Here is a 21,622-nt window from a genome sequence, read left to right as displayed (position 1 = left end):
TGGCAGGGTAACGTTAGAGTAGTTGGATACGAGCGCTATGCGTTTACTGATGTACCGGTATACGTTAGTTCATTGACAGATTGATGTTACAGCTAATGGTCATGGAAAACTTTTTTTCGGTAAATGTAGGCTTGTCAGTGATGAATAAAACTTTACACTCACTTCTTCTGGAGGTGCAGGAACACGAATAGTTGGTAACCGAACTTCTTAGCAAAACTACTGACCCTCATTTATAAAGCAGTCTGGTGAGAAATGATTCGCGCAAACATGAAAGCATTGACGTTGATCGTGGGGAATATTCCCTTCGAAAACAAAACTCAGCCACTGACTGAGTCTTCAGCGGTTCGGATTTAGGAACATCAAAATGACTGCTGTGTTCGGTATTAACCCCAAGAACAGAACACCACAATCGCTTAGATGAAAAGCTGCAGTCAATTAACAATCGTGGGAGGGGCGTCCGACCGTGTGACGTCACACGGTCAGGCGGCTCGATTTGAGACAGGTGAAAACATATAAGGAGATTTAAAAAAAAAACACTGGATGGATTTTTATCATTATGTGATGGTTGTGTTACAGGCACTGCCAACACACATTTCAGTACAATCAACTTGTAAAGGTACATGTACCATTATATGACCCCTTTAAGAATGGTTGATATATTGGTATAATATTTTGTCAGTGATATAAAACCTTGTGAATATATTTGACTCTTAGTCAAATATAGTCTCTTCAGCACTTGAAAGCTTCCCCGATTTTAACAGGGGTCCTGCCTCTTGCCTGATCGTAACCCTTCTTTTTAAAGTTATATTCCCCTGGCCTTTTCCTCTTTTGTATTTTCTCTGCCATCTCTTTCTATAGTCGTTCTGCTTATGTCTGTTTTGTGCACTGAGCTCTCTCTCCTGAGTGTCTCATCATGAGTGTATACACTCCTTACTGCTGATTGGCTACAAGTGTGTTTTGGTGCTCGTGCTAATGCACTTTTCAAAAATTGCTTACTGCACCTTTAAGTATTATCATTTTATAATTTTTTTCTTTTTTATTGTTGCACACATTAGCACCCATACATATCCACACATCTTAAACCAGAAGAAAACTTTTTAAAGAATTTGTATTTATTTATTTCTGCTTACTTTCCCCTTAATAAATCTAACCATGGATTACATGTTCACTAAATGCTATATGACATATAAAATTATCCTCAACAGCATTTTTGACAGACTAAAATTACGCATTTCAGCTTTATTATTCATATATATATATATATATATATATATATATATATATATATATATATATATATATATATATATATATAATGACACAAACAAGTTGTACTTTGTTTTACATTAACTATTAATACATTTAATTAAAAATAAATTACCTATGAGGCAAAAAAATAATAAAAAAATGGTGAGAAAAATATTACCTGTAGTTAGACTTTGATGTTTTTTAAAACACGTTATAGTCAGCTACCCAAATGATTCAGTGTTAAAACATGAAGCTTAATAACTTACCTAAATATAAGATTGATGCCAAAGAGGGTGAACATAACTACAGTATAGCCCACAATGCCTGTGGTGTAGCTGATCTTATACAAAAGGAGGAACCATTTATAAACAAGCCTGTGTGGAGAGAAAGAGACAACAGAGTAAACTCACCAAGATGGGAATCTCACCAAGAAATGTCTGGGTCCTACTTCAACCCAAAATAAAAATTTAATAAATGCAAAAATATGCCCACAAGATTTAATTTATTGTCATTTTTCTCATATTCCAAACCTGTATGATTTTGGTGTAGACTTTTTTGTGCTATTTGTTCAAATTACTTAATTAAAATGAGCTAATGCAACAATTGCTATACATTTTGTGCTAACTTAATTTCATTCTGTTCGATCCACTTAAATATATTTAATATGAAGGTTTTATTTATCCATTTGTATTGGAATTACATGAATGATTTTTTGTTGCATTAACTGAAACTGGGTGGCCGATTTTTAATTAACAACATGGTTTGCATATTACTGGATCAGAAGAGTAAATGTTGAAATTAAGTATTATGTTTGAGTGAAGGGAAAGACCTTTTGTTAATGTTTAATGTTCAGTTATGTTTGACATTTAAAAGAGTTTGTGTTATTTTGAATTTGTATTGGTTACCACTGTGCTGAAATATAGAATGTATAAATATAGCTTTGCTAATGCTAAAGCTTTCTACTTGTGCTGTTCTAGTTGTAGACAGGCTTTTAATTGTACAACATAACTAAACGTCAAATACAAACAGGTCTTTTCCATTTAGTCAAAATCCCAGACTTGAATTATTGTAATTTATTCAATATGTTTGAACTGAAATAACTAGAAACATTGATTAAAATAAAAGTTCACTAAAAAATGAAAATTATTCCATAATTGACCCTTCGCAGGGAGCTTGATTGACAGGCGATCTGCCCAATCATACTTCGCCATCCGCCATTTTGTCCGACAAAGCAGTCAGGAGAGTTAGTAGATTAACATGGGAAGATTTAAACTTGAAAAACGTGTACTGACGCCTTTCCGTGGTTAAAACAACATTCCTTATGTTCATTCATGTTTATTTGATGCTATAAATGAACTAGAAGGAAGAGATAATCGGTTCACGAGCAGCTTTAATTGAGGCTCTACAGCGATTTTTCACGACACATTAAAGAGCCACAAAACGGTATTTATTGTTTACATTTTTAAATTTTTGTTCTGCACACAAATCATGAAAAAAAGAAAAGAAAAAGAGAATATAGATTATGCATCATCTGGAACACTTTAATGATACATTTATGGTGTTTTTGCATTTGTTTTGAAGTTTAAAAGCAATAGTCCAATTGACAGCATGCTTCAAGATTTTCTCAATTTGTTTTTAAGAAAGTGGCAATAGTCATACAGGTTTGGAACAGCCTGGGGTTGAGTAAATGATCTAGCCTATCTTTCTGTAACTATCAACAGGACATTGAGGAAACATGGCAAATTTTTAATTCCCAATGGCGGTGGTGCTAAAAAAAAAAGAAAAAGCCTCTAAACTTTTGAACCGTGCTGACATTGGGGTAAAATATGACCTGGACATGTTTTCATAATATTCAGATCAAACAGGTGACATCACACAGAGACAGATTTATAAAATAAGCAGCAAAACAGTCGAAAATAGTATAGTACTAGCATTTCAGTAGATGAACTTTGATCCCTGTGTAGGTGTTATTTTTGTTATTTAGGAGTAACCAATACTTCCAAATTATCTTAAAACCTGGGGTGTGCGATATGTATCTTTTACGATAATACTGTAATTATTGTTTTAATGATGTGCAAGCTGATATTATCAAGTATGTCACTCTTTTTGGAAAAAACAAACAACAACATGCTTTAAGAGTGCACACATTTATTGCATGCTGTAGCCTATTTTAATGCTGGTAGAATGCCCCCAAAATTCAAGATATACAGGGTCATTTTTCCACCATGTTTGTTTCTTGAAGAGTAGGGTGAGAGGAATATTGACACTTGAGCTCATCACCTTAGTGAGTCCTTAAAGGTGCAATGTGTATTATTTCTGAGGCTTTATTGACAGAAATGCAATATAAGATCGCATAACTATGTTTTCAGTGGTGTATAAAGACCTTACTTAATGAACTGTTATGTTTTTATTACCTTAGAATGATTCATTTAATATACATAAGCGTGAAATACTGAACTTGTCCTTTAAGGTCCCATTGCTGGTTGAGGGCAGAAGAGCAAGCAGCACTGCTTTTGAGTGGGCGTGGACCAGGGGATCAATCTGGGGACCGTCTGCTGGCAAGCATCTCCCAACGGTAATTTTTGGAGGCAATGACCTCTGAAATATAATGGGAGGGCCCATCTCCAGTTCATGTGCTTGAACATCGTTGACCAGTGCTACGCCTTGGTGTTATTCAATAGAGCTGCTGCATAGCATCGGCTACTGACGCAATGTCAAGTGAATTGAACACGAAAGGGTACTTAATTTCCGTCACTTCTTTGAACTACCCACTGCTCAGAATGTGAAGAATATAAAAAGCTTCAGGGTTGCATTTTATTTTATAGTGCTTGTACTTGCAGAGTACTTACCTACAAAAATACTAGATAATAAAAGGGTAACTACAGTTGTTTAGGATAGGTTTAGGAGTAGGTTCAGGGTTAGTACCTAGTTATTACCCAGTTATTGTAATTACTGTAATAAGTACATGGGGAACAGGACTGTAAAATAAAGTGCTACCTGTTACAGCAGTCCATAATAGGCCTAAACCAACCAAAGTACCAGCACAAAAACACACTTAGCAAAATATTGTTTTTTTTGTCAATACTGCACACCCCTACTTCAAACACTGTTTATACACGTACCTAACAGAAAGTCACACACAGCTAAACAGGGTCAAAGTCCCATGGTATGATGATAAAGCTATTTTTGGTTACCTTGGAGTGGTGCAGTCCAGTGGTTTGCGGGTTGCGCGAAAAGTGATGAAGGCTGTGACAACAGAGAAGATGAACCATGTCACCAGAAACCTCCACCAGTGCAGCTTAGTGGTGAAGTACAGAGGAACCACCCACATTTGGAAGAGGGTTACCAACTTTAGGGGGAAGGAAAAAAAAAAAGTATTTAGATGTTAGCTTCCAAAAACCATCTAGAAATATCAGTGGTCATGTTTCACCTCCAAACCAAATTTTTTTATCAGAATAAGGCACATATAAACTTATAAAGTATTCAATGACAAAACCGAAGACTTTTTTTTCTTCACTTTTTCTACCCACAAATTCCCATCCAAACACAACAACCCCAAATGCCAGGAAAAATAAATAGGGTGGGGGGCGGGGTTCTCGAAATACTTTAAAGAGGGAGGAGTACATCCTTCTCAAAATAGATTAAAGAGTCCAATGTTTTGTACAATGTTCTGGTTGATCCCCTGATAAAATATAATTTTCTTACAGTTTTTAGAAACTTTAGATCACTAAGCCATAATGACAATTTAGGTGGATTGGGTAATTTACACTCTAGAATAATTCTCCTTCTATCTATTAATGTTGCAAAAGCCAAGGCATTTTCTCTATTTTTAGCTATTTAACTATTTATCACTGACACACAAAAAAAAACCCATCATGGGATTAGGGTGAATTCTTAATTTAAAAGCAGAGTTTAAAATCTCAAAAACTGAAAACCAAAATTGTCTGTTTAGAGCATGAGCACATATGATGCATTGCAAAGGTCACGTTTCATCTAGATTTCGGTACAATTTAGCCAACTTGGTATTACTACAATGAATACGGTAGAGAACTTTCATTTGAATCAGATTGAGTCTTACACAAGATTAAGTCCCATTTACTCTGTCAACAGCTTTATCCCAGGTCTGTTCGGATATGTCGATTCTTAACTTTCCTATCCATTTCGCTTTGATATTTTCTATTGATATATTTTGGAACGACATGATCAAGTTGTATATTTTTTTTAATTAATCTCTCAAAGGTGTGAAAGGACCAATTATACTGAATATATATTTGGCGTGTCGAAATTACAACTGGACTTGAGAAGCCATTCCCCAAGTTAATTATGATCTTCAGTACGCAAGCGCGTTTCCTATAGAAAGGCTATTCGTGTATTTAATTTAATCTCTTCAAAATAAATACAGTATGTGAGTCCACATTTTTTTTTTCTCTCGGTTCCCAATGTGTCAAGTCCATACCCCAGAGCTCCCGACAATGTAACCACAAAAAAAAGCATAACAAGTAAAATCGGGCATAAAAATAAATGTATAAGCGGACCACGAGCTCTATTACCAGACAGAGTACCTTATAAATTAACAAAACTGTACATGCAAAAAAAAGAAAAGAAAAAAGAAATTTCTAGGCCAATCAACGGTAAATTTGTTCACCATCAATAGTACTGAATAACCTGTTAACTCAGCTAAATAAAGTGCGTTATGTAATAGGTCTACAGCAGACCTATCACTTCAAGCGTTTTAAACCTGATATCAAATGTAGGATCTATAACATACTAAATGGATTATGAAAATAGAGCATTGCAATTGTAATGCAGAGGAAAAAATATAAACAACCCTAAAACAAAAGGTGCACTTAAAAAAGGGTGTACTAAAATGTAAATGTAGGTTTTCCATTCACTGTAGTGTCTTAGGCCACTGTTGGCCTACCTAGTAGTCAACATGTCTCTTCTGAAATTCATAGCATTACTCGCTGCCATAGGTGTGGCAATCCACTGATCGTAGAATTGCTGAGCTTCAAAACTTTTAGTCCTCAAAGCTAACTCGTATTCGTGCAGGAATGAAGCAACTGGAATTGTACATCCTTCTGTTTGACGTTTTTAAAAGTGGCGCGCTTTCTGGCCAGATCGGCGGAGATGTCAGGATAGATCCTCAAAGTAGAGTCTTTGTATTCTGCCTCATGTTGTCTGGTCCATCTAAATGCTTTATCCTTGTCCTGAAATTTGTGAAAGCACACAACCAGTGGTCGAGGAGGTCGACCTTCCTGTGGTTTTGGGCCCAAAGATCAGTTCATTTTCAAAACCGCACCCGCCCACCATCCACTTATTGTCTTAAGGTCTACGGGTGATGCAAGGCGCTGCTGACTATAGGCTGGGCGATATGTCAAAAAATATTTTATCGATAATCGCCTTGAAGAATATCGCGATATCCGATAATATCGTCTACCCAAGCCCCGCCCCCCAACACGCCCCGCTGGAGACAACGCTACCGACATACACCGTTAAAAAGTCATGTTGAGTTTGGCTGCACTTTATCTAATGATAGCCTGCGATTTAATTAGTTTAATTGAATGATTGAAATGTTAAAAGTTTTACTTTGGTTAGTTTGAGCTTAAACAAGCATAAAACATTAGCTTTGCTGTTAGTGTTGCTAATAATTTCCACACTGTTCTTATCGCATCTGTGAAACAAATTTCGTTTCGCGAGGAGAAATGTTAAATAGGCTAAAACTGAATGGTGAATGCATGTTGATGTTATAGCAAGGTGTCTTGCCTATTTGTTTTTCATAAGGTTCGATGTTTCTCTTTCTTTCTTTTTTGGCGGTAAGCCTACCTATCGCCTGATTTAATGATGATCAGTTTAATTTCCTAATAATATGTAGCGCTGTTTTTAAACTTGTATTTAAACTATACTATATTTGTTATTTGTCTAAAATTAGGAATTAAAAGCGAATTTTTTCGTTCTTCATGAGCAAAAACTTTTTTTTTTCTCCTCCTTTTTGGTCTTTGAGTTCCAAGGTCACCTTTAGCCGTTTACGAAATAAAAACGATAGCTTTATTTATTTAGAGACAGAAGTCATTAAAAGTTATATTTGGGTATTATTTTGTTTCTTTTTTTAATTTCTTTTTTTAAGTGTAACACTTCCAATATACTGTAACGTGTAACGGAGCTGCCAACATTGTAAACTCCGAACAATGGAGTATTGAGATATTCAAATCAACGAAATTTATTCATCCGTTTGCAATATAACAATTTTAATTTAAAATATAGCTGCAAGCAGCAATCACCGGGGCCAAGCGCAAGCAAGACGAAAAGACATGCCAACATGGCTGGGAGCGTGAGACCAACTGCAGCAGAGAGCAATTGAATACATTTAAAGATGAATTTAGGCGAAACGGCTGAAAAATCACATACATTAACTAAAAATATGATTTAATGGATTATCACTTTCGATCAATAGGTGGCGTAGTTACAAAATTGATGTGATGTGGTCAGAGTCAAGTGACTGACACATACAAAGTTTGGTGTCAATATGTCAAGGCATTGCAGATATAAAGCCTGAATAGTCATTTTGGCATCATGCCTCAACTTTGCCACTGAGGTATACGAAAACGGTTTCTATCGGTCTTTCGGTCTATCGACACGAAATCCATAACTTTTACTCGGCACGGTCTGGAGATGACACGATCCGATTTTGAAGAAAATCGGACGTTCGGTCTAGGAGGAGTTCGAAAAAGTAGGTTTAAAAAGAAAATAAAGATGGCGGACAGGAAGTTTGGCTGACTATGGTGAAATTGGTATCTATAACCCAATCTATTGAGATCAGTGTCATTACTATAGGCAAATTTATTCAAAAGTTATTAGCATTTTTGGAAATTTCATTAGAACTTTTGACCAAAAGGTGGCGCTGTCTCATAATCTTTTGAGTACCTTTAGGGCCTTGTACTGATGACCCATACTGAGTTTCGTAACGATACGTTCATGCGTTCATAAAATACAGCATTTTAGCACATAATTCAAAATGGCCGACAGCCAAAATGGCCGATATGGGAAAATTGGATATCAGTTGACTCAGTATGACGGCCTGAATGTAACGAGACCACTTTTGTGATTTTTGGACAAACCGTTCAGAAGTTATAAGCAAAAACAAATTCTTCATATCTCCGGACCAGTAGGTGTCGCTGCACCGAAACGCAGCATGTAGCCTCAGGTCATGCTTGTGACCAAATTTGGTCTGAATCCGATAAAACGTTGTGGAGATACAGCATTGAGCCTGTTTTCGCAAGCGCCACCTAAAATTAAATTGCGCGGTATTCGTGAACGGTTTGACAAATCAACTTGAATTCCATAACTTTTTGTCGTCATGGTCTGGAGATGATCTGGTTCAATTTTCGTGAAATTCGGAGCAACGGCCTAGGAGGAGTTCGAAAAAGTAGGTTTTTCAGAAAATTCAAAATGGCGGGAAAACTATTATGACGTCATAGGGTGCAATCGAATCGTCGTGAGCTCAGGAATCAGAAGAAAAAAAGAATTTTGTTTCTAGCCCTTGTGGTTCAAAAGTTATTAGCATAAACATGAGTGAAACTTTGGACAGCTGGTGGCGCTAGAGGGAATGAGTTGGAGACTCCAAATTTGCTATGGTGATAGTTCAGGCTGTCCTCTATCACTGTGCCAATTTTCATAAGTTTCCCGCAAACGGTTATATAGGCTGCCATAGACGCCCAGTCGGAAGAAAAAGAAAAAGAAGAAATATAGCTGCAAGCAGCCATTACGGGGCCAAGCGCAAGCAAGACGACAAGACATGCCAAAGTGGCTGGGAGTGTGAGACCAACTGCAGCAAGGATCAATTGAAGACATTTAAAGATGAATTTTGGCAAAATGGTTGAAAAATCACATACAATAACTAAAAATATGATTATCACCTTCGACCAATAGGTGGCGCAGTTACGAAACTGATGTGATGTGGTCAGAGTGAAGTGGCAATGACACATACAAAGTTTGGTGTCAATATGTCGAGGCATTGCATATATAAAGCCTGAATAGTCATTTTGGCATCATGCCTCAATTTTGCCACTGCGGTATACAAAAACGGTTTCGTCTATCGACACGAAATCCATAACTTTTACTCGGCACCGTCTGGAGATGACACGATCCGATTTTGGTGAAAATCGGACGTTCGGTCTAGGAGGAGTTCGAAAAAGTAGGTTTTAAAAGAAAATATAGATGGCGGACAGGAAGTTTGACTGACTACACCAAAATTGGTATCTATGTTTTCAGCATAACCCAAGGAATCTATTGAGATCAGTGTCATTACTATAGGCAAATTTATTCAAAAGTTATTAGCATTTTTGGAAATTTCATTATAACTTTTGACCAAAAGGTGGCGCTGTCTCATAATCTTTTGAGTACCTTTAGGGCGTTGTACTGATGACCCATACTGAGTTTCGTAACGATACGTTCATGCATTCATAAAATACAGCATTTTAGCACATAATTCAAAATGGCCGACAGCCAAAATGGCCGATATGGACAAATTGGATATCAGTCAACTCAAAATGACGCCCTGAATCTATCGAGACCACTTTTATGATTTTTGGACAAACCGTTCAGAAGTTATAAGCAAAAATAGCCTTTTTTCATATCTCCGGACCAGTAGGTGGCGCTGCGCCGAAACGGAGCATGTAGCCTCAGGTCACGCTTGTGATGACATGTAGGAAGTTTGGTTTGAATACGATTAAGCGTTGCGGAGATACAGCCTTACGTCTGTTTTCGCAAGCGCTACGTAAAATTTGTTTGTGGGTTTTTTCGAAAATTGCTAAGCGAATCAACTTGAATTCCATAACTTTTTGTCGGCATGGTCTGTAGATGATCTGATTCAATTTTCATGGAAATTGGAGCAACGGCCTAGGAGGAGTTCGAAAAAGTAGCTTTTTCGGAAAATTCAAAATGGCGGAAAACTTTTCATGGCGCAAAATGACGTCATTGGGTGCAATCGAATCGTCACGAGGTCAGGAATCAGAGGAAAAAAGAATTTTGTTTCTAGCCCTTGTGGTTCAAAAGTTATTAGAATAAACATGAGTGAAACTTTGGACAGTTGGTGGCGCTAGAGGGAATGACTTAGACACACCAAAATTGGTGTATTTAATGTTGGGACTGTCCTCTATCCGAATGTCAAACCATTACAACTTTCCCGCGATCGGTTCTATGGGCTGCCATAGACTCCCAGAGCGGAAGAAGAAGAAGAATTATTTTTGGTACGGGAACAGATACAATAGGTGCCCGCACCTTCAGTGCTTGGCCCCTAATAAGAACCGGAACAGATACAATAGGTGCCCGCACCTTCAGTGCTTGGCCCCTAATAAGAACCGGAACAGATACAATAGGTGCCCGCACCTTCAGTGCTTGGCCCCTAATAAGAACCGGAACAGATACAATAGGTGCCCGCACTTTCAGTGCTTGGCCCCTAATAAGAACCGGAACAGATACAATAGCAACCTTCGGTGCTTGGCCCCTAATTACAATGGTCATGTTTGTGCTTTTTGATTACCGGTAGGTCTATTTATTAGGCTATGTGCAATATTTAAATTAATATTCAGAAACGGGTAAAGTTAGCCTACTTCTACTATTTGTTTTTCTAATTAACTTTATTAGCCTGCAAACCAAAATAAAATAGGCCTAGGCTACTTGATTATATTATTTTGTTTTAATTGGATATATCTCTGCTTTTCTGAATTAACAGTATAGTGTAAGGTTGGAAATAATCCAAGATTATTTCAAAGCAACAAAGACATTTGCTTTTCACTAAGACATTTTCAGCACAGCAGTGATCTGGGCGTGTAGGCCAGAGGTTTGGGACAATAGAGAAGTTGTGATCATCTGATTGGTCAGTTTGAATGTCTCACACCTGGGTGTTAGTCACATGGTCGGGGGAAATGACTAAACAAGATTGCAATTGTTCTTCTGGCTCCTTTGCTTTGGATGCTGAGCTGGTCTTGAGACAGAGGCTCTGCCTTAGTCTCTCTTTCTCTCTCTCTCTCTCAGGTAACATTTTACATTTATGCTGGGTACAAATGGTAATTTAAACCATTACATTACATCCATGTTGTAACTATTTTAAGTGTAAACATAACCTTATTGCACATTGAACCTGTTTAATTCATGGAGTCAGATTAAAACGAGATAATTGCATATGAGAACATGTGTCTTATTTAACCAAAATTACTTTGAGACGCTGGAAAGAATTGAACACGCGCGTCCTTCACCGGCTGTTTGAGAAACCGGAAGATGGGCCGAACAGCCTGCTTTTACAATAGTTTATTTTTTTTCGTCTGCAGACGAAAAACTTTAAAGATCAAGAAATCCAGAAAAATGTTTAACAAAATTACGAAAGTAAGGATAAAGGATATATGACCGGGAACACATCTCAAGGTCGCGGCTACATAGACGTTAGAGCGTCATGTTGCCGTTAGAGCAGTCAGCACCGAAAAACGGGCATATAAAATATTAAGCTAGTTAAAGTTACGAAATTTCAGGGAGTTATTTTCTTTTTCCTTTGTTTTTTGATCATCATTAATGGTGGCAGCAAGTATTTTTCTTTCTCAACCGAAGACAAAATCGACTGTGATTACGGGGATATTTGAACAAAAGGTGTGTAGGCTACTGACGTATTTTTGTGGTTGAAACAACAATTCTTCTGATGTTTATTCATGTTTATTTGATTCTATAAATTACCTAAGGATAATTGTGAGATATAATTCTGTGTATTTGTCCGTGCACTATGCGAGAGGCGGCTCGTTGTTTGAGTGCGCAGCTCAGAAAACATCGCGCATGCAGAAGTGTTCTTTCATCTTGCGCTTAACCCTCTGGGGACCAAGGTGTTTTTGGGGTCCTTAAGATGTTCTGACATGCCCTGACATTTGTGCTTTTTTCAGTTGCTTATAAACATATTAATGGCAAAGGTGTAATTACACTATTTATCACAAACAGGGCTACCATAATATGTGAGAAACATGCATGTACATGTTTGTATTTTTGAGAGAATAATGTTTATGCATGGTTATTCAAAAAACAAAAAATTAAAGTGTCTGAAATAGCGACACAAAACACATAGTAAATATGTGTTCACAATACTTTTGAGTAATGGATGTTGTCGCCTAGAGTTTTTCCTTCAAAATGATCTGAAAATCATCCTGCCTAATCATTCACATAAACCAATACATTGATTTACATTTTGTAAAACTCCTTTTGTTTGGGAAGGCAATATGCGCAGGGGCCTGTTCAAATAGGCTATATGAGCCATTCTACAGAATTGGTTCAAAGTTAGATTTGGAAACTTTTCTCTCTTTTTTTTCACAATTTTTTTTATACATGCAAATGGTATAATATCCAAGAAAAACATTTCTAGTAATTGTGCAGTTAATTCTCATACTGTATTTTCAGAAAGTTTTGGAATACATTCTCTGCCCAAATGTGTCACTAATAAAAAACAATAATAAATAATTTAAAAAGAAGGCTTATATTGACCTATAAATATTATTTTACATCTACCTTGTAAATATATTTTTTGCTATTTTATTAAAAAGTGTTCACATGTAAATCAACAACAATTACAATTTTAACAATATTTCAAGTGTAATCTTTCTTTTTTTAAAGTATCATACATATTTCAAAGTAAAGGATTCATTAGTTTGATATAGCCTAACGTTACATTGGAACAAACACTATAACATTTATAGTTTATGAGTGTATTTTTGACAAAACATAACATATGAGCAGAAACTGGCTAAAAGAAGCTTATTTGATGTCTATTTTACAGTAAAAACTTTATAGTCTATCCAAAACTAGTCACAACTAGTAGCAACAGCGCGCATTTATGCCGTTCATTCACACACACAGAAACGCGATTCATATTTAAACAGTATTTTTGCGGTTTACAGACACTATTCCATATCGCGATTAGAACAAAGCATATAAGAATAAAAAACGTACTACTAATCCTCAACTGGAACCATTGCTCCTCGAAGTGAAACCAGCACTTCTGAGGTAAATTTCACAGGATTATTCCTCACATCCTCGCAAGATGACACATAGTACATTCATCTGATTAAAATTGATGTGTTTTATCGAGCTGATGTGGCCGGTTTGCATGTTTGCATGTATTGCCTCAGATCATTTGCGTTTGAATTGCGCGCTCTCCGTGGGCGCAATGGCGCCACCAGGGGGTGGCATTCCTAATGCACAGCCAGGCAGGCAAGCCGCTCTAGACTTTAGATCGCACACAGTAGCCCCGCCCCTCCGTACATGCCGCTGTTGCACGCTCAGACAGCAACAGCTCAGCGCGTGCCCGTCGGTCAACAATTTCAAAAGAAGTTAAGAAAGAAGACGAAGACTACTGGTAAGTAAATAAGTAAAAAATATTCTTTAGTAAAAGAAGACGGGGAATTATGTGTCGTGACTAGGGTTGGGTATCGAGAACCGGTTACATTTTAGAACCGGTTCCAAAATGCCAAAAACCGGGGATTTGATAAGACACGCGAATTTCGATTCCGCTTATCGATTCCTTACTTTGGTGATGCTCGCGTGAATGGCAGTGAGCATTTGTTTACTCTTGTATTGATCTGCCAGGACCTGCCTGCCGCACATGCGCTGTACGTTATATTTACGATGGCAGAGCGCGGCAAACGTTCAGAAGTTTGTTTAAGCTTTTCAAAAAAAGATGAAAATACAGCGAATTGTATAACATGCAAGGGAGGAAGCACCTCCAATATGATGAAACATTTGCTTCAACACAGGGTCAATTTGAAGGAATGCACCGCATTTGATTCGGTGCGATCTCTCAGCAGCAGTACCACAGGTTTCCACACACCAGATAAAGCCATAGCAGCAGCAATAGCAGTCTCTCACACTCAGGTACAAAACACAGATGAGCAGACATTCGTCTTCGAACTAGAGCCGCATAATTCTGGATAAAATGAGAACCAGTTTTGTTTAAAATTGTTCTTGTTGAGTTGTTTAGGTTAAAATGGAGATAATGAATAAATACATCAGACAATTAATATGAGTCGAGTCTATTAAATGTATTTTTTTTAATGAATACTTGTTTGATACTCCATAAATACTTTTTAGTTAATGGATGATTCACCATTTCTGAACGAATCTTTTGAATGAACGATTCAATGAAAAAAATACATTTAACACTCACTTGCTGCCACCTATTGGTCTAATAATGTAATCAACACAATCTTTATTTGACTCCATTCACTTTAGCCATGAAGGGGAAGATGAGCAAGGATATGTTCTGTTTTTTGTGTTAAAATGAAATATTTTTGTAATTATTTTTCATGCTAATTCCTTAAAGGGTTAGTTCACCCAAAAATGAAAATAATGTCATTAATGACTCACCCTCATGTCGTTCTAAGCCCGTAAGACCTCCGTTCATCTTCGGAACACAGTTTAAGATATTTTAGATTTAGTCCGAGAGCTTTCTGTCTGTCCATTGAAAATGTATATACAGTATACTGTCCATGTCCATAAAGGTAATAAAAACATCATCAAAGTAGTCCATGTGACATCAGTGGGTTAGTTAGAAGTTTTTGAAGCATCGAAAATACTTTTTGGTCCAAAAATAACACAAAATAAGACTTTATTCAGCATTGTATTCTCTCCCGGGTGTGTTGTGAATCTGCGTTCAGGACTCCGCAGTGACGCTGCTGACGTAAGACGCTGATGACGTGTTATCTGGTGCGCCCGAGCTTCGTTTACAGTCTGAGGGAGACGCACGCTATATTCAAGCTATTCTACATTGTTTGCGTGGATATCATTTTTTTAATGGTGCGTAAATGTGCATGTCGCGGATGAGACACTTTTACAGCGTGCGTTTCCCTCAGTCTATAAATGAAGCTCGGGCGCACCAGATAACACGTCATCAGCGTCTTACGCCATCAGCGTAACTGTGAAGGATTGACAACAGACCCGGGAGAGAATACAATGCTGAATAAAGTCTTATTTTGTGTTATTTTTGGACCAAAAAGTATTTTCGATGCTTCAAAAACTTCTAACTAACCCACTGATGTCACATGGACTACTTTGATGATGTTTTTATTACCTTTATGGACATGGACAGTATACTGTATATACATTTTCAATGGACGGACAGAAAGCTTTCGGACTAAATCTAAAATATCTTAAACTGTGTTCCGAAGATGAACTAAGTCTTACGGGCTTAGAACGACATGAGGGTGAGTCATTAATGACATTATTTTCATTTTTGGGTGAACTAACCCTTTAAAGTGTTATATATATTGTAAATTAAGACGCATTGTCACAGTTTTACTGATAATAGCCTAAATGTGACAAGAATAAAAGGTAGAATTTTCACAAGTATTTGCTCTCCTTTTTCTTTCTCTCCAATAAATATTGGAATCGAAACCAAGAATCGTTAAGAACCGGATTCGATAAGCAGAATCGGAATCGTTAAAATTGAAACGATACCCAACCCTAGTCGTGACGTGCTTTTTAAGTGCCAAATGGTTACAGTATACTGTTACAGCAGCTTTTTGATGTGTCTTTGACACGTTTTGACAAGAGTTACCTAGCTAACGTTGTTAGCTGGTGCATGTATATGTGTAACGGAGTTTAAATAATGCTGTTAAATTTTTTTCTGATAACAGTGGAAAGATTTTAAAATACTCCAGCATTTTTGGTCATACAGATAAGAGTTATATGCCTACATCATACTGCAGTAAAGATAGTTTGTGGTTTGAATTTCAGATTTATTATTACTATAAACCCACAGTGCACTGTTGTAGACGTCATTCTTCATGATTTGTGAATTCAGGTGACGCGGATCTCCATTCCGAATGTGGTGATTTTTTCATAGTGACAGCAAAGCTTTTGTCCACCAACCTTTTGGTAAGTCTACTAGTCAGGTATGTGTAAACAAGACGTTCTTCTTTAACGTCTATTTCCAGCATAAACAGAGACAGCATTAAACAAATCACTTGTTTCAGATTGAGCCTGATTAGTGAACATTTTCAAAATAGCATAATCGCGTTTCAGTGTTCCTGCTCTGTCCTTTTTCTTTTGTAACAATGACATACAGGCTGTGCCAATGAATAACGTTCCAACTCATTAACCCTCTGGGGTCTGAGGTGTTTTTGGGGTCCTTGAGATGTTTTGACATGCCCTGATATTTGTATTTTTTTCAGTTGCTTATAAATATATTAATGGCAAAGGTGTAATTACACTATATTTGGCACGAACATGGCTATCATAATATGTGAGCAACATGTATGTACATGTTTGCATTTTTGAGAGAATATTATTTATGCGTGGTTATTCAAAAAACTCAAACTTAAATTTTCTGATATAAGACCACAAACGACCAATTTCACATATTCACACAATAATTTTGACTAATGGAAGTTGTCGGCTAGAGTTTTTACGTCGAAATGATCTGAAAATCATCCGGGCTAATCGTTCACATTAAACAATAGATTGATTTAAATTTTGTAAGACACTTTTTGTTTGGAAAGGCAATATGCAGGTTGGCGTGAATGATCCAACAAGGTCATGAATAATGTCCTAATTCACACCTGAGAGAAGACAAAGACCTACTAATGCTGCATACTAATGAGCCTTTCACTGAGCGTGTCACTGAGCCACAAGAAAGAATGCAAAGACAACACACACACATATATACATACACACACATATATATATATATATATATATATATATATATATATATATTACTACAGAATTGGTTCAGAGTTGGAAACATCTTGAAAAAAAGTGTATTTTCCCACAAACTTTGTATGCTTGCAAATTGTATAATATCCAAGGTAAACATTTCTAGTAATTGTGCAGTTAATTCTCATTCGTATTTTCAGAAAGTTTTGCAATATGTAGGCTATCCTCTCCCCAAATTTGTCACTAATAAAACACAAAAATAATTGAAAGAGAAGGCTTATATTGACCTTTTAAGATTTTGTTTGCACCTTGTAAATTAGGTTTTGATGTGGCAGTAAAAACTTTATAATCTATCCAAAACGAAATGTTGTCTTTCATATTTCGTCTGTAACATATCGTCTTTTATAATATATATTAGGGCATAAATGTTAATTTGCAGTTTAATATGTTGCTTATACAAAGACATTTTACTTCAACGTATTCAGTCGATTTTTACTCATCTCAGTAGGCAATTTAGATAGTTTGCTAAAAGCAAAATTAATTCACACAGACACGCGCGAGCTGTAGTAAACTAACGCATGCATATGTGCCGTTCATTCATTCAAACACAGAAATGCGATTCAAATTTAAACAGTCTTTTGCGGTTTACAGACACCATTTCATATCGTGATTAGAACAAAGCACTTTCTGATCTGCAGCTGGATCCGTTGTTAGGCTACTCCAGCACGTTTGAGGTAAAATTTCCAGGATTATCACGATATTATTATTCCTCACAGCGAGTGTGTTTTCCAGCTGTTGTGGGCGTTGACTGGTTTGCATGTGTTGCTTCAGATCATCTGCGTTTGAATAGCGCGCGCTCTCGATGGACATTAGCAGAGTAATGAGCTTGCCAGAACGATAATGAGAACGGCTGATCTCTCGCTCTTTATATATAGATTACATAAACAGAGAATATTTCTTTTAGTTTTGAATTAGATAATTTAAAACTACACACTTAAATCATTATAGAGATATATAGCTCATGTCTGAGTGAATAGTATTCGCTGAGTTTTGTTTGAGTTTAGAGACGTGCTTCAGAAAAAAAGTTCACGGAGACGGAGAGGCATAAAAGGGCATATTGCAGGTTAGAGTACCCAGTGCGCCAATGTATAGAACAATAATGTAGGAACTAGATTTAAATATAAACATATACTTATAAAACGCTATTTAGGATTCTGGAGTCATTTTTGTGAGAAAATTTTACTTCCGCATTTGAAAACCGCCAAACCGGAAGTGACGTAGCATGGGGGAGAGCGGTCAAAGTAAACAATAGGAAAGCAATGGATCGCAATGACAGTTCGGACGCTGTGGAAATTGTAGCTGTTTACTCGTATGACGGACCTCAGCCATATAATTATGTGCCTGATATGAAGCCAAGAGAGTAGACAGGCCAGGATTAGACAAAACAACGGTCAGAGGAGACGCATTGAGCTGTGGTGTGAGGAGAACAGGGCAGGAGTCGGGTCTCGATGAGAGAACAGTGTTAGCTTATAGATGTATTCACGTTAGCCGACGATATGTATAACACTATGCCCAGATCACAATATTGTAATTATGTGTCAGGCAATAGCAAAGCTAGTATTTAGACCCTTACCTGCATGTGTGTGTCAGCCATTAGGAGACATTATAAAGGCTTTGAATGGCCCCACTTGGTGATAATGATTAAAAAAATAATCACAATCACAACTTTCTTACTGTATACAAATTTTATATGTAGAAACAGCCAACACAAACATTAAAATTCAGAGTACAGATTGAAAATGAACATAATATATTATATAATAATAATAATAATAAGTGTCGGCTGCAGACTTGCAAGACATTACAAGTTTATGGAGGATACGTTAATGAATTAAATTAAGATAAGGCACATTTTGTAAAACAAATGTACAATAAGTGAACTCCCACCGGTGGCCGACCCACATGCTGACGGCAGACCGGGCGACCCGATGAAGGAGCCGGGACAGTGTGCACATATCGCCGTAACCAGGGATGTAGTGGAGGCTAAACGCACGTAAACGCCGTTTGGGCACCTCCCAAAATTCTGAAATAGCGTTTATCCACCTCTAAATAGCATATAGTTCATAAGCCATTTTAAATTAAGCAGGCTATGTCGTTTTAGTTTCATATTGTTCATTATTAGTTTCATAGGTTGTTAAACCTAAGACGAAGTCTTTCATATTGCGCTGCATTACTGTCAGTAGCCGCGCGGGTTAAACCATAATAATACAGGGCTAGCCTAAGATTATCACAAATAAACAAAAAGATTTTGACGCATATCCAAGCGTTTGTGGAGCGGAGTGTGAGCGCGCACTGCATGGCACGGACGCGCGGGCGCGAACACTTATCAACAGTGAAACAATTTAAAATACTCTATCATTTCTGGTCATACAGAAAATAATAATACATTATTCGCAACTACTTTTATTTGTGTAAACTCGCAATAACAAGAAACGTTGTGCTTTTGTCAAATAAAATAAAACAATCAGGCGCGCTTTCATGATCTCCGTGAACTGGAGCGCGAGAACTGAAACTAAATATAGCCTATATGTAGGCTAAAGCTTGAAATGTCCACTTCAAAACGAACAAATTCGAATCGAAAGCTAATACCTTCTGATTATGTAATCCGTATGAAAGGTGCATTTCTCTCTAAAAGCATCTGCTTAACAGCGGAGATGGAGATATGTTTTTAACCGACACTGATTTAGAAAACAATAGTTTATTAACCCTCTGAGGACGAATTGGGCGGTACCGCCCAAAATGGCATACTTTTACAAATGTGCAATTATCTTCAAAACTATTAATGATAGAGAGGTGCGGTCTTTTTTGCCGTCTTCCTCAGATTCCGCTGAAAACAGTGGTATCCCGTTTATATTATACACACGCTTCGCTGTTGCGCAATACCACTGCATAAAAAGGCCAATGAAATCGATGTTGTTAGGCAAATTCCACCAATGGAAAAATTGCCGCTGGGAGGATTTTTTTTTTACCCAATCAGAGGAAGGTTACCAAGACGTATTCTAGCCAATCAGAGGACTCTGTAGCCTTCAACATGTACAAACAAACAGCGTCATGTGGACGGAGAATGAGACAGATAGCGAACGGAGCGGAGTAGCTATTACAGAACGCACAGAGATCTATATAAGAGAGAGACAGAATAACTTAAATAGCATTATTATTGTATTGTTTTAGCACTTTTATGATGGCAAGCAGTAAGATTTACGGCAGAACAAGCTCTGGAACAGTTAGTGGAAAGTAAATCTTGCAGGTTGTGAGTGTGTGTCTGTTCTTCAGAGCAAGCAGGTCTCATTTAGTTCGAAGCAGACAGCTTTTTCACGCCTGGGACTGTTTGTAAAAAAAGTTCCTTTCATTGTTCTTAACACATTTGATTGAACAATTACAAATGTCTGTCAAGCAAAGGGTTTGACAAATATTTCTTTGGTTCAAAAACTGTTCACTATTGTTGTGTGAGGTGTGATTTTCAGTAATAAATGACAAAAATCTAATTTTCATTTTTGAAATTCTCTCGATTATTGTACATTTTTCACTCATACTTCCTTTATAAACACATTACATGCATGCTTATGTTAGCTTAGGGTCTTCTGAATCCATAGATACCAAACACATGGTGTTCCATCTCCATTACATATGGTTTATAAGCCCAAATGTAAAAATAGAGAAAACGGACCAAAAAGGGCTTAGTCCCCTGAGGGTTAATACACAATTAAAATGCCTCGTTATTTTTTCAGACACATTTATTATCATTAGGCTAGCCTATAAATCACCTTTCTGTAGGCTGTGGTTCCAGAGACATATGGCTCTTCTCATTCAGCACTGCGGGATTAATATCATTTCCAGGTTCTAATTTTGTCTCAGAAAAATAAATCAACAACAACAAAATCCATATTAATTTGTGAATATTTTAAATGTTTAATTAAGGGGCAACAAGTAATAAACAAAAATTCGTCAATATTTATTTTTTTGCGCAGCATTTGGTGTAGCCTACAGTTCAAATTAAAATTTTGGTGTTCAACTTTGCCTTTTAAAAATACAACAACCGTTTTTGTTTTGTAATTACGGTTTAAAAATATTTTTGTTCTCTCTGTTTTGTCATTTAGTAAACTTTATATATTTCAACCATATTATTCCTTCTTGAGTCTTTTCTAAACAAGAATTTAGATTAATGTATGAATTGATTAGTGATTGTGTGACCTATGATGTGGGAACAACCAGTGATAACCTTGGTAGTACCATCAAATGATGCCTATAGCGATGTCATCAGGATAAAAAACACACACCGGTACGCAGTGGCCCACCTTACCGGGTGACCACGTCGTGGTTCACCAGAATTTATAGTTTACCCACCTCTTTTTTTACCACTACACCACTGGCCGTAACGTTAACTCATCATATCGCCGGGATTATAATCATGCAGTCTATAGTGAACGCTAAAAGCAGACGCAGAAGCGAAGTCCCGTCTCTTACCCTGCACAAAACGCACACAAACACGGAAGATAGCACCGTCCTTTATCTTGTTCGGAAACCTGTGGACTCGATGTCCTGACAGGCCATAATTCACAGTCATTTATCACGATAATTATTAATTGAAATACAATAACCACCGAAAACACACTGAATCACGACCGCTTCAACA

General features: G+C 37.0%; 1 protein-coding gene and 1 long non-coding RNA gene across 2 annotated transcripts in view; both read right to left on the bottom strand.

Moving 5' to 3' along the window:
* The window catches only part of LOC306983987, a 151,193-nt gene that overhangs the window by 59,744 nt on the left and 69,827 nt on the right, over positions 1–21,622 (bottom strand). The window lies entirely within an intron of this gene.
* Positions 1–21,622, bottom strand: part of rnf121 (ring finger protein 121) — a 103,622-nt gene that overhangs the window by 28,097 nt on the left and 53,903 nt on the right. The window contains exons 4-5 of the mRNA XM_079584914.1: positions 4,443–4,597; positions 1,515–1,622 (exon numbers count right to left, since the gene is read on the bottom strand). Coding sequence (XP_079441040.1) covers positions 1,515–1,622; positions 4,443–4,597 — 263 coding nt within the window. The remainder of the gene's footprint in view (positions 1–1,514; positions 1,623–4,442; positions 4,598–21,622) is intronic.

Source organism: Phoxinus phoxinus (genome assembly GCF_949152265.1).
Source record: "Phoxinus phoxinus genome assembly, chromosome: 17".
In the NCBI taxonomy this organism is placed as follows: Eukaryota; Metazoa; Chordata; class Actinopteri; order Cypriniformes; family Leuciscidae; genus Phoxinus; species Phoxinus phoxinus.
Note: the sequence above shows the minus strand (reverse complement) of the source record. Positions and strands in the feature narration are given on the sequence as shown.